This window comes from Gekko japonicus, unplaced genomic scaffold (genome assembly GCF_001447785.1).
Source record: "Gekko japonicus isolate JY-2015 unplaced genomic scaffold, Gekko_japonicus_V1.1 scaffold693, whole genome shotgun sequence".
NCBI lineage: Eukaryota > Metazoa > Chordata > Lepidosauria > Squamata > Gekkonidae > Gekko > Gekko japonicus.
Genome location: NW_015173144.1, coordinates 264,723 through 277,444, shown reverse-complemented (window position 1 = coordinate 277,444; position 12,722 = coordinate 264,723). Strand labels below are relative to the sequence as shown.

The 12,722-nt window shown below is 45.0% G+C and overlaps 1 protein-coding gene across 8 annotated transcripts in view; it reads left to right on the top strand.

The window, feature by feature from the left end:
* SOX6 (SRY-box 6) overlaps positions 1-12,722 on the top strand; it is a 678,959-nt gene that overhangs the window by 538,897 nt on the left and 127,340 nt on the right. For all 8 annotated transcript variants that reach the window (XM_015422310.1, XM_015422307.1, XM_015422305.1 and 5 more), the window contains one exon: positions 1,637-1,716. In XM_015422310.1, the coding sequence (XP_015277796.1) occupies positions 1,637-1,716 (80 nt within the window). The remainder of the gene's footprint in view (positions 1-1,636; positions 1,717-12,722) is intronic.

The window sequence follows — 12,722 nt, the reverse complement described above, 5'->3', positions numbered from 1 at the left end:
CTATTGCCCGTTCAGAGCCCCCTCCCCCATGCTCAGTGCAAGGTAGGCAAAAAACACCTCCATCCAAAGGCCAATCAGGATGAAAGCGAAAAATTCCTACCCGGCCCCAGCAAGCGACCAGCAGATGCCTACACCGAACACAGGGTGGATGGGTGGGCTGAGCACGAGGCAACGAACTGGTGCGGGCGGGAACGGGGCCGAGCCTATAAAGGCAAAATGGCCCGCGCGCTTTATCGGCGTCGCCAACAGCATGCGAGCCCAATTCTCTTTGTGGCGTTGGTTGCTGCGGCAAATGCAGAACATCGAAGGAGCATCTGCATGGAGGTTTTCCTCAAACTTTCCTTGCCCCAGCCCTGTGGTGACGCCACCCATGCCATGCCACTAGAGGACTTTTTCTGCCTCTTTTAAATTGGGGGGGGAGGCAGAGAAAGTCCACTAGATCCAGGCGGTATCTGGGGATCTCCTGGGATTACAACTGATTTCCAGGCAACAGAGATCAGTTCACCTAAAGAAAATGGCTGTTTTGGAAGGTGGGGTCTATGGCATTATACCCCACTGAAGTCCCTTTCCTTCCCAAGCCCTGCCTTACCCCTCCCCACCAAGTGTCCAGATATTTCCCAACCCGTAGCTGGCAATCTTACAAAGGAGTGGTAATCACGGGGGGGTCTGGGTCAAGGAAAATGGTGCCAGTATGGGTAGAATCTGGAGGGGGAAATCCAATCCTTCCCATCCACACAGGTGGAAACCTGTTTGGCTGTGATTCTTTAAAGAAATTATCCCAAAGCAGATTTAGGGAGCATCTCCGCAAACTAGGGGGTGGGGAAGCAGAAACTGTGTTACTTCATGGGTGGAGATTTAGGGAGCATCTCCGCAAACTAGGGAGGGAAGCAGAAAGTGTGTTACTTCATGGGTGTATCCTGAGAGGATCCTGAGTGGGAAAAAGAATGCTTCTGTTTGGGACTCGTGGCAGAGTAAAACAGCCATGTGGAAGCAGCCAAAGAGATTTCGTTCTAATGCCAGTATACACAACATCAGTATACACAACATTCATTTGTAGAACAAATTATTTGGTGCACGGACAGTGGACCCCAGAGTGAATAACAAGCGTAGAAAAGGGTCCATGAGCCGAAGTCAAGAAGTCTGAGCTACCCTTATGCATCAGTTCACGGAAAAGCAGTTTACTGAAATCAGTTAACCTCCATTTATGCATCAGTTAGCTGTAGCACATACAGCAAAAGACTTTTCCAAGCTCAGAAGATTTTTTACTATCTGACAAGATTGAGCCTTTGAATGCCTCTCTGTGTGTCATTATCACCTGAAACATTTCTAAACACGTAATTATTCCTTTCTTATTTTTCAAGGATGCTGTGCTTTGTGATCTGTAATAACAGAGTGAGCATGCTTGGGTCTAGGCATTGCATTTAATGTTTTGCCAGTTTGCCTACTAGCAATCTCTGGAGCAAAAGTTCCAACGTAGAGCTGCAAGTCTGTGCCCAGCAAACTCCTTTTGTGTTTGCAGATGTTTAGGCTTAGAGCAGTGTTGTGGAGCACAGGCACTGTTGAGGCCATGTTTGCACTTGTCTGCTGCTATTCTCTGCTCATTGTCTAAACCTGTATGCATTGTTCTTCTTGACAGGTGATAACTATCCTGTGCAGTTCATTCCGTCAACAATGGCAGCTGCTGCTGCTTCTGGACTCAGCCCTTTACAGCTCCAGGTATGTGCCAGAACAAAAATATGTGGGCTCCAAGCCAATGCTTTAGTGGAAAACTGCTAACCAGCTGTATGCTAAGTAATGGCTTGAATGTTAAGTAATTTTTTAAGCACAGCCCCAGAAGGATTAACACCTTGTGTACTTACCATGCTGCAAACAGAGCAGTATGCTGTCAGCCTTGATAATGGGAAACACAGCCCGTTTTGCATTATTAGTTGTTAATTTTGGGCACGATGCAGTTGTTTTTTAAGCACCTTTTCTGTCTCAGTAGGAGAGTTTAGTACGTTTCAACCCTCTTCCACCGAAATCGGTCCGGTTCAAAATGCTTAACATCATACCTTTATAGAGGGAGGGAGAGGGCAAGCATGCAGTCATTGAACTGAAATACAAGTTCAGCACATTGTATTTCTCTTAAGCTTCCTCAAGTGTGGCCTGCTTGGCTCTTGCTGTTTGCAGTGGGTATCTGAATAAATGGTTTTTATCCTTTCTTTTGGGCTGGGTGATGACTGCTACACACTTGCGGCTTCTGTATTTATGGAATCTGTCTTTCCATGCGTTAAGTTGGTCGGATGCCAGCAGCCATCAGGAGTCTGAGTTTCGTCCCTTGCTAGGTCATTTATTTATTTTTGTCATAGGGGGAACTAAATGTTGTGTGAAAATGATTTACACTCCAATTTATTATATAGCTTTTTAATATTCCCCAAGAAAAGGCACAATAGTGTCAAATAATGAAGTGGAAGTTGAAAGCTTATAAAGGGGGTGTGCTTGATCATCACACTAGAGGTTAGCTCCCGGACATTTAAACGGTGTAGTTAATACATTTTATAACAATTATCACGGAGAAGAGTTGATTCTATAGTAGCAAAAATTACTTTGGCACCCGAGAGACAAACGGGGTTTACTGGGACATTAGTTTTTCAGGTTACACAGTATGCTCTGGTTAGTCTCTGAACTTCTTAATCCTATTGTTAGACAGCTGTTTTTCAAGTGGTACCGCATACAGTTTACTAGAACGAAGTCCAACGCAATCAAAACAGAGGTTCTAGTGATAAGCTCCATGGTTCCACAAGATAGTATCCAGTCTAAATAGGGTGGCATTGCACTCCTTTAGAGTGAAGATTCATAGCTTGATGGGAGTTGTTAGATCAGTCCTTTACTTGGAAACCCAATCGTGCATTTTTTTGGCAGCTTAATTAAACTGGTTGTGTCAGCTTCATTCCGTTTTGGACAGAGATAGCTGGCCACCACATTCAGTGCTCTTTTACTATCTAGGCTACAGTGCTTTATATATATATGGGAGTGTCCTTAAAGGCGTCTTGGGAACTTCCACCGGTTCAGAATATGGCTGACAGATTATTCTTTGTGATAAGGGGTTTTGAACGTATTGCTCTAACGCTAAAAGATCTACACTGACTGCCAGCAAGTTCCCAGGGACAATCTAAGGTGCTGGTTTTTACTTTATAGCCCTAAAGGAGTTGAAGCTCTGAAGGAACTGAACACTTGTAATCTCCCTCTGGATGGTCAGGCAGCCGCATGAGGCCTGAGAGGCAATGGGCTGTTCCCAGTGGCCCAAGTGGAAGTGAACACAGCTGAGCCGGAAGTGACAGACCACCGCTGGCAGAGGAGTGGGGCCTCTCCCTGTTGCCCGTGCCATCAAAAGGAAGCAGTAGGCAGGCATGAAAAGGTTGGGAGGCAGAGCCATGGAGGGCCCAGAACGTCTGGGGTGAAGGCAAATTTTGGGCTGATGGCATGGTTCAGACTTGGGGGGTCAGTGGGTTGGTACGGTCAGGAAGTCAATCCCAGCAGTTATTACAGCAGCCAGAATTTTGTATGCGGGTAAATGGAAAAATGAGGAAACTCCGTCTAGGGAAGGAGTGATCTCAAGACTGTTAGAGGTGGCGGAGATGGAGAAATTAACTTTTTTTTTCTACAGGAAGAAAGGTTTTGAAAAATTTGATGAACCCTGGCCAAAATTTTATAGATGGTTAAAGGAAAGAAGGTAGGGAAGAATAGTTGAATTTTGCTGATGGTGATTAATTTGGATATGATAGATATATGTGAATATAAGTGAATATATAACAGTATATAATTGTTTGGTTATGACAAATCAGATAAGAAAACAGAAAGTTAATACTTTGTGAAAAATTGGAACGTATCTGCAATTAGATGTGTTGATAAGGGATATTTTGTTATAGTAAATTTGCTAAAATGCTAATAAAGATAATGTTAAAAAAAAGGAAGTCAATCCCAGGAGTGAAACACAGTCCCGGGAATGGGGGATGGGCCAACGGGCTGGTCTGGGAAGGAGCCAGTGAAGGGGAGGGCAGGGCAGCATGCAGGAGGAAAGCATACCAGTGTGAAGGGGTCCACAGGGAGAAAACAATCTCTTAGAGAAAGTGTGAGATATTGTAAAAAGACCTTCACCAGGGCTGAAGTGGAATTTCAGGGAAGTACTGTGCCCATAGGTGCCAGGGACCCAGTCTGAGGCCACTGGGAGATGTGACACTCCCTTATGAATCTCAGGTTTTGAGATCGACATGCGATATTGTATTCCAAAACTCACAGTATTTGTGATCAAGTGGTTGGTGAGTCTTTTCAGTAGTGTTGCACGAATTACAGATTACCTCTCCAGACAACTTTATTGTATTTGTTTATGTTTGTGTGGTAAAGTATAATGATACTATGAAGTGGCAAGTTGTCTAAGACAATTTAGCGTATAGTATGCCTGTTAAAGGGAGCTGCGGTGGCTCAAGTGGTTAAGACACTGAACTGCAGGCTGTGGAAGGTCAGTAGTTCAGCAGTTCGAGACCCGAGTTGCTGCATGACGGAGTGAGTTCCTGTCTCTAGTTCCAGCTCCTGCCAACCTAGCAATTCGAAAGCAAGAAATTGCAAGTAGATAAAAAGGGAACCACTTTGGTGGGAAGGTAACAGTGTTTCGTGCGCCTTGGTGTTTAGTCATGCTGGCCACATGACCACGGAAATGTCTTCGGACAACGTTGGCTCTTCGGCTTTGAAACGGAGATGAGCACTGCAACCCTAGAGTCGGACTCGACTGGCTTTCGAGCAAAGGAACCTTTACCTTTATGCCTGTTAAAGGAAGTTGTATCTGGCTCTCTTGATTGATGTATTAGTTTTGTTGCTCCATTTATCACTTAGTATTCTGGTTGATTTTAATTCTGATTTCTGTTGTGTGCCACTTTGTGGACTTTTGAATGGAAAAGTGGGTGAAAAGTTATATATGACTAAATAAACATTGATGGCCAATTAAACAGGGCACCTGACTGGAAACTCTTCAACAACAGTGCCCGGAGATTTCTGTACAAGTTTCTGTTTCTCGTGGTCAGAGCCCAAAATAACAAAGAGCAAGTAATGAGAAATAGAATTCTCAAATGATGTATTTATTCAGTGCTGTACAGGTTAATTTTCAAAAGAGGGACCACATTTGAATGTTCCTTAATCTTAGATCAGAAGCTATACAACCCAGGAACAGGCATAAGGTGATACTTTGTCTGTTTTAGCCTTAAAGTTCTTTTTCAGTTGTCACGTCCTTCAGCTGTAGAAGTCTTTCCCTCCAAGGAATCTCTTCAGGAGCAGGAAATATTCTCAGTGGCCATAGATACCTTTTACAGGTGATCAGGCAACGTAGTTTTCCCTTGACTGGAATCACTTCTACAGTAAGATAGTATATCAGTCTCATTGGGACATTATGCTTATTAGGAGCCAGGAGGACTTTTAGGCGGAGATTGTGAGCAGTGTTCCCTCTAAGCTGAGTTAGTGTGAGCTAGCTCACAGGTTTTTAGCCTCCAGCGCACACATTTTTGTCTTACCTCGGGAAGGATGGCTCCAGAGCGAACTAATTTCTGCAGCAGCCAAATCGCTTGCTCACAGTTTTAATGCCAGTAGCTCACAAAGTAGAATTTTTTGCTCACAAGACTCCACAGCTTAGAGGGAGTATTGATTGTTAGTAGGGATGCCAGCCTCCAGTTCCCCTGAGGAAAGCGGATGCTTTGTAGTGTGGACTCTATGGCACTGTGCCCCACTGAGGTCCCTGTCCCCCCCCCCCAGGCTCCATCCTCAAATCTCCTGGAGTTTCCCAACCTGGATGTGACAAGACTAATGTTTGTATACTAGAAAAAAAGAATGATTTCCAGCACAACCTGGGTAGTTTTTAAGGGGTTTCTTGTTGTTGTTGTTGCTTCTCTTTTAAAATGCACAGTATGCTCTTTCTGGGACCCCTGAATCTCACAGGTGGAGTTGCATGCATCTATGGGGCTTTAAAGAACAAAAAAATGTTTCTCCATTGGCTACAGTCTACATGGAAACTGGGTTGAGGGGATGGAAAAGTTAAAAACACCATGGGTATGAACCCATTTTAGACTGATTATTGAATCTCCTATAGAGATTTTAATGCAAAGAGCAGTCCAATGGAAACTGTAAAATGTGCCCAAGAAGGAATTTGCACCAATTGTTAGTATTAATGTTATATTATTGAAGAGTTCAGTGCTGCTATAAAATTAGTATTTAGTATTTAGTAATGTCCTTATGGGAACAATTATTTTCTCTAAAAGTATGTTTTATTGTGTTTCCATATTATAATGCTAAGGTACCTTTAATCAAAAGTCTAGATAACCTTCAGTTTCTTTACTACACTATTGATGGTTTCTATTTCTTCAGGTACCACAGCTTACAGTTCCATCTGTTAAAAAATATTTGTAATAATTGTTTTAATAAAATGAATACCATGTATACATTTATGTTTTCAAATATGCCAAGCACTACAATTTTAGTGTGAACTTGTACGAAAGATATTTCATGTTCTTACAGTAGTAAAATAATTGTTGGCAGGGCTTTTTTGTTGAAAAAGCCCAGCAGGAACTCATTAGCATATTAGGCCGCACCCTGACAGTGCAGCTCATTAGCATATTAGGCCACACCCCATATTACTGGACATGTGGCCATCCAGCCACACCCACGTTTTGCTTCTTCTTCTGTTTACCTTGCTTGTCGTCAAAACGGTTTTGACAAAACGGATAAAAACATGGTAAACCAAAAACATGTAAGCCAAAACCACTGGGGCACACTTCAGCTTAGTACATAAAAGATAAGACAGATCCTTTCACTTGTGGTCGTTATTGGGGAAAGATGGTATATCTACAAGCGTTTATGATCCCAGATACAGTCGCTAGCTCTGGGCTGGGAAATACCTGGAGATTTTGGTGTGGAGCCTGAGGCGGGTGGGGTTTAGTTTGGAGAGGGGGAGGGACCTCAGCGTGGTATAATTCCACAGACTCCACCCTCCAAATTAGTCATTTTCTCCAGGGGAACCGATTTTTTGATCTTTGTAGTCTGGAGATCAGTTGTAAACAGGGCTTTTTTTGTAGAAAAAGTCCAGCAGGAACTCATTTGCATAATAGGCCACACCCAACAGCAGAGACTCATTAGCATATTAGGCCACACCCCAGACAACACAGCTTATTAGCATATTAGGCCACACCCCATGCCTTCCCTTGGCTTGCCTTGGCAAGCCGACCCATGGACAAGCCAGGGAAGGCACAGGGAGGCATTTAAATGCCTTCCAGCCCCCCCCGGCCCACCTGCCTTGGAGTCGCCCGGGGGGTGTCGCTCTCCAGGCCTTCCCTCTGTAGCCAGGCACACAGAGGTTTTGGCTGTAGTGGGCGTGGCCAACTCTGAAGCCAGCCGGAACTCTGTTCCTGTGCGTTCCTGCCCCAAAACAGCCCTGGTTGTAAAAGCAGGAATCAAGTTGAGGCAGAGGGCGCAAAATATCCCAGTCCAGTTCAAATGCACAAACTACAAATTATTCACACACTCTCACACACACAACATTGACAGTGCGGCCTCCAATCCCTGACTCGCAGGCACACATACACACACAGAGAGTCTATCTGTTCTTGCAGCTAGCTCTGATGAAGCCAGGATTGCAATCAAGAATTCAAAGAAGCAATTCCCCTTGGTTTTGCCAGAGTCTTTTTTTCTTAAAGCAGGGTAGGGAAAAGTGGGGAGGAGCGCAAGAACCCTTTCCCTTAAAACAAAAGCCCATGTTGAAGCCTCCCCCCCCATGTTGCTTTGGGACTGTAATCAGGGGTAGGGGGGCATGAATTTTGAAGGTCCAGAAGCTGGAGGAGTAAACAGGACTGCAAACCTCCAGGTGGGGCCTGGAGATACCCCAGAATTAGAACTGATTTCCAAGTGACAGAGATGAGTTCCCCTGGAGAAAATGGATGCTTTGGAGGATGACTCTTAGGCATTATACCCCACTGAAGTCTCACCCCCTCCCCAAACTCCTCCCTCCAGAGGCTCTATCCCCAAAATCTCCAGGTATCTCCAACCCAGAGCTGGCAACCCTGGGAAGCCCTGGCAGTCCATGGAAAGGCAGAGACTCAACCCACTGCCTCCAAGGACTAAGTATGGGGAGGAGAGAAGGAGAGACCTCCAAAAAGAAAGGCGGGGGGAGCAAGGGCGGTTGCTCCAGAGACAAGAACAGGCCAGGATCAAACAGCCATTCCATATAAGTGCTGATGGGGGAAAGGAGAGTGATGGGGGGGGGGTATCACACAAGACTGAGCATCACTTTACATTCAGCATGTCACCGTTTACAGTATGTTAAAAAGTGGTGACTGATCTTGCACCCTGCCTCTGAGGGACTGAGGATTGCTCTATACCAGTATAGAAAGCAGAGGTCATTTCGGGGGGGGGAACGCGGGGGAACACACTTCCCCCGGGTGAGGAGCAGGGGGTGGGGCACATGACGAAGCCCCGCCCCCTGCTTCCGCCCACCCCGCTTCCGGCTCTCATTCAGCCAGGAGGAGGCAGGAGAAGAGGGAGGGTAAGTTGCTTCCTCCCCGCCTCTCCCCACCCCTGCCTGCCTGGGGCCAGGGAGGGCCTTCACGGGGCTTCCTCGCACTCCCACCAGTCTTGTAGGTCCACCGCCGGGCCCCTGATGTCAGGGGGTGTGGCATATGCTAATGAGTTATGCTAATGAGTTCCCCTAGCTCTTTTTCTACGAAATGACCCCTGATAGAAAGTAGAAACTCATGCCTTTAAATGTCGAAGCCCAGTTCCAGCACAGCGACTGCCATGGTTTGAAGCCAGCAGCTAGCAATCAGGGCTGTTTTCACTGCTCTGACCGTGGATCAGGAACAAATGCAGCATGCAGAGAAAGATCAGAGCCCCCGGGGACGGAAGGTGATGAGGAGCAAAGCCTCTGCCACCCACCCGCCTGTGCCCCTGTGCTTGGGGAGGGCTCCGGCAGAGGAGTCAGCATTGGCCTAAAACAAGTATCTTGAACTAGTTTGATTCTGTTACCCCCATAACTGTGGCTCAGTCTGTGCATTCTTTGGATTCTGATGATCTGTATCTTAATGTGGGGCACCTAAAAAATTGAATGTGCCTTCTTTTGGACATGCAGGCTTTTTGACATGGGAGACATGGGACTAGTAGGGTTGCCAGCTATGGGTTGGGATACACCTGGAGATTCTGGGGTTGAAGCCTGTGGAGGGTGGAGTTTGAGGAGGGGGGTGGGACCTCAGTAGGGTATAGTGCCATTCACTGTACTTTCTATGCAGCCATTTTATCCAGGGGAACTGACCTCTGTTGTCTGGAGACCAGTTGTAATTCCGGGACCACCTGGTGGTTGGCACCCCTAAGAGCTAGATTTGAGTCCAGTAATACCTTAGAGATCAACAGCATTTGGGGGGATATAAGCTTTCAAGAGTCAACGCTCCCTTCATCAGGTACCAATAAAATATGTAAAACAAGCAGTTTCCTCTCACAAAGTCTAAGGTGGCCCCTCATGGACCACCTTCTCCCATATGAACCTACTCATCCACTCCAGTTATGGTTGCCAGGTCCTTACCGCTCACTGGCGGGAGGAGGGAGCTCTCCGGGACTGGGGGTGGGGCGATGTCGCTGCATGCGATACAACGATGTGATGTGACATAATCATGCTGGGGACATAACGCAGCGATGCTCTGGTATTTTGGGCAAAATTCTATGTTTACCAGGGGGCTGGCAGCCCTAACTGTAGTGATCTTCAGAGGCCCTGTTTTGGGTACCCTTGCCCTCTGAGGCTAAATGGGTAGCAACCAATGCTCCCTCTAAGCTGTGGAGCCCTGTGAGCAAAAATTCTACTTTGTGAGTTACCAGCATTAAAGTTGTGAGCAGGTGATTTGGCTACTGCATAAATTAGTTTGCTCTGGAGCCACCCTTCCTGAGTTAAGACAAAAATGTGTGAGCCGGAGGCTAAAAAACTGTGAGCTAGCTCACACTAACTCAGCTTAGAGGGAACATTGGTAGCAACCCAAGAAAGGGCTTCTTGGTCGTGATGCCGAAACTTTGGAACTTCCTCCCCAAGGAGGTTGTCTCTCCCTCTATCGTTGCCTTTAGCCAGTGAATGGAGACTTTTTGTTTTATGTGGTCATGCGTGTCCGTGTGTCTATATGCTTTAACTGAACTGTATAAATATTGTATATACACTCTATTTTAAATGCTGTTTTAATGTCTTTCATGTTTTGATCTTTGCTGCCTTGGAGACCCCAGGGCTTTTTTTGTAGAAAAAGCCCAGCAGGAACTCATTAGCATAATAGGCCACACCCCTGACAGCACAGCTCATTTGCATATTAGGCCACACCCCCATGTTACCAGAAGTGTGGTCATCCAGCCACACCCACCTTTTGCTTCTTATTCTCTTTACCTTGTTTGTTGTCAAAACCCAGGGCTTTTTGCGTGTTAGGCCACACACCCCTAATTGTAGCCAATCCGAATGAGTTTCTGCTCTTGGGTGTGGCCTATTATGCTAATGAGTTCCTGCTGGGCGTGGCCAACTTGGGAGCCAGCCGGAACTCCGTTCCTGTGCGTTCCTGCCCAAAAATAGCCCTGGGAGACCCTATTTGGGTAGAAAGGCAGGACGGAAATGTTCAAACAAATAGATAAATATTGACTTCTCGTGTTAACGCTCTTCAGCACCTACAGACAGTTCTAATTGTGGTGAGTGGGAAAGAAGTATTTGTGATGCAGCATTTACAGTTCAGTGTTCTGTCTCCTTGCTCTTCTTTCCTTGCCCTGTACCCCACTCTCTCTCATTTTTCACCACTGTGGTAGTTCTTATTCTATACCTTAAAATGGCTAGATGTTATGTGACTCCCCCCTACACACATCACATAAATAGTCTGAACTCTTCAGGGAGCATAATCCCCTCTTTCAAGGCACTTGTAGCTTCTGCAGCTCCTTAGACATGCGTCTGCCCCAGAAGGTTTGACTGTGTTGAATCTTTTGTGAGGCCTTCTTGTCATTTCTCTTTCAATCCCCCTTGCCAAAACAAATAATGTTTCAGTATTTCCCCCCCCACACACAAAAAGTTTGCTAAAGGAAGAAATAGAGCAGTTCTATCAACAGCTGTTGATAAATTGTTGATAGTGATAATGCCTTGCGACTATGTTAGCTGGAGCTACTCCTAAGCAAAGTGGAGGGAAGGAGAGGGGGAGAGCAAGCAAGCAAGAAAACCTATGGCGCTTACCTTTTCCCTGATGTTTCTTGCGAAATTTGTCCTTCAAAGTTTATCGCGTATAACATTAATGAGCCTTGGCAAGTCTTAACTATGGCTGCAGCTGTGTGCTGGAAGACTGAAGTTTTTATCAGGCTAAATTAAACAACAACAAAAATGTACAGCATGCTTCTTCAGTGGGCTGCTTTCCTCTCCTCAGCCCCCCCTTCCTTAATTGTACACAGAGTAATGACCTTTTGTTATACCACTGGGTGCAGATCCAAAGTACTGCTGAAGCATTGCACAGCCTGCCTCAGGGGTACAATATTAACAGAATGAAGGCCAAAGAATGCTATTTTTAGTTGAGCAGTTTGGCAGATGGAGGCAAGAAACACTCATATATCTGAAGGTTGAGGGGTTTGAACCATTAATTTTGATAATGTATTTAACCCTGGGAACAATCAGAAACTGTAACTCTAAGGTTACAATGCTTTTGACCTTTAGAGAACAGAGGGCACTCACTACAGTAAACAATATATTACATTTCTACTTATTCTAATTCTCTCACACATATAAATTTCAGGACAGGCTTGACATTTGCTTTCCTCAGCTATTTTTGTGCAAGCCTTTAAAGAAAGTCAAGAAGAATGTGCAGGAAAGAGGCTGTTGTAATGTGACAGTCGTGTAAATATGGCCTTTAAGTAGCTAAGATGTTAAAATGTAGCCTTTTATGAAGAAATATTATTCTTGGGAATTATTTCCGTCTCCCATTGAAAAAAACTGTCAGAGGGGCTGCATCTCTTTATGGAGTGTCTTGCATTTTGGGTAAGATTTTATTTTTATTTTATGTTGGTGGTGTATGCTGTGCAATGGAGCTTTGTAAAAAAGAGGGCAATTTGGTCCTGCTTCAGTCGCCCGTCATGTAAAGTTCTGTACCTGCCTCATGCTTTATGAAATGATGCATGCTCCTCTTCAACAAATACAGCAGTTAAGTATCACACAGCTTAAGTATTCCTAATTAAAATATCTCCATGTGTCAGCATATTGGTAATGTATTATTTTAATCCATTTATTTTGTTTATGAAACAGTGACATATGTTTAGATTGTGAAATATATGAGCCTTAAAAATCACTTTATTGAAGAAAATTAATTCCTACAATGCTGTCTGGGTAATGTGTTCACTCACCCAGTCAGTCACTGGCGGGCCTGCCACTCTTAATGTTGCTTAGACACACTTTAACAGTTTTATCTGACATAACATTTCTCTGATGCAGCCAGCAATAATAATTTTCCACACAAATGCTAAACAGGGGTTTCCTTTATTTTTATTTTCAACCTAGCAAAGAATGGGGATCTTGAGAGGGGGAAAGAGGGACGAGTGGGGAAGAATGCATAAGAGATGCAAGGAAGACCAATCAAAATTAAAACCAGCTAGTTACCATTTCAAAGTTTGACACTGCAATTTGTTTGTCAGCAGGTAGATGTTTAGGTCAACGCTGTGAATGACTG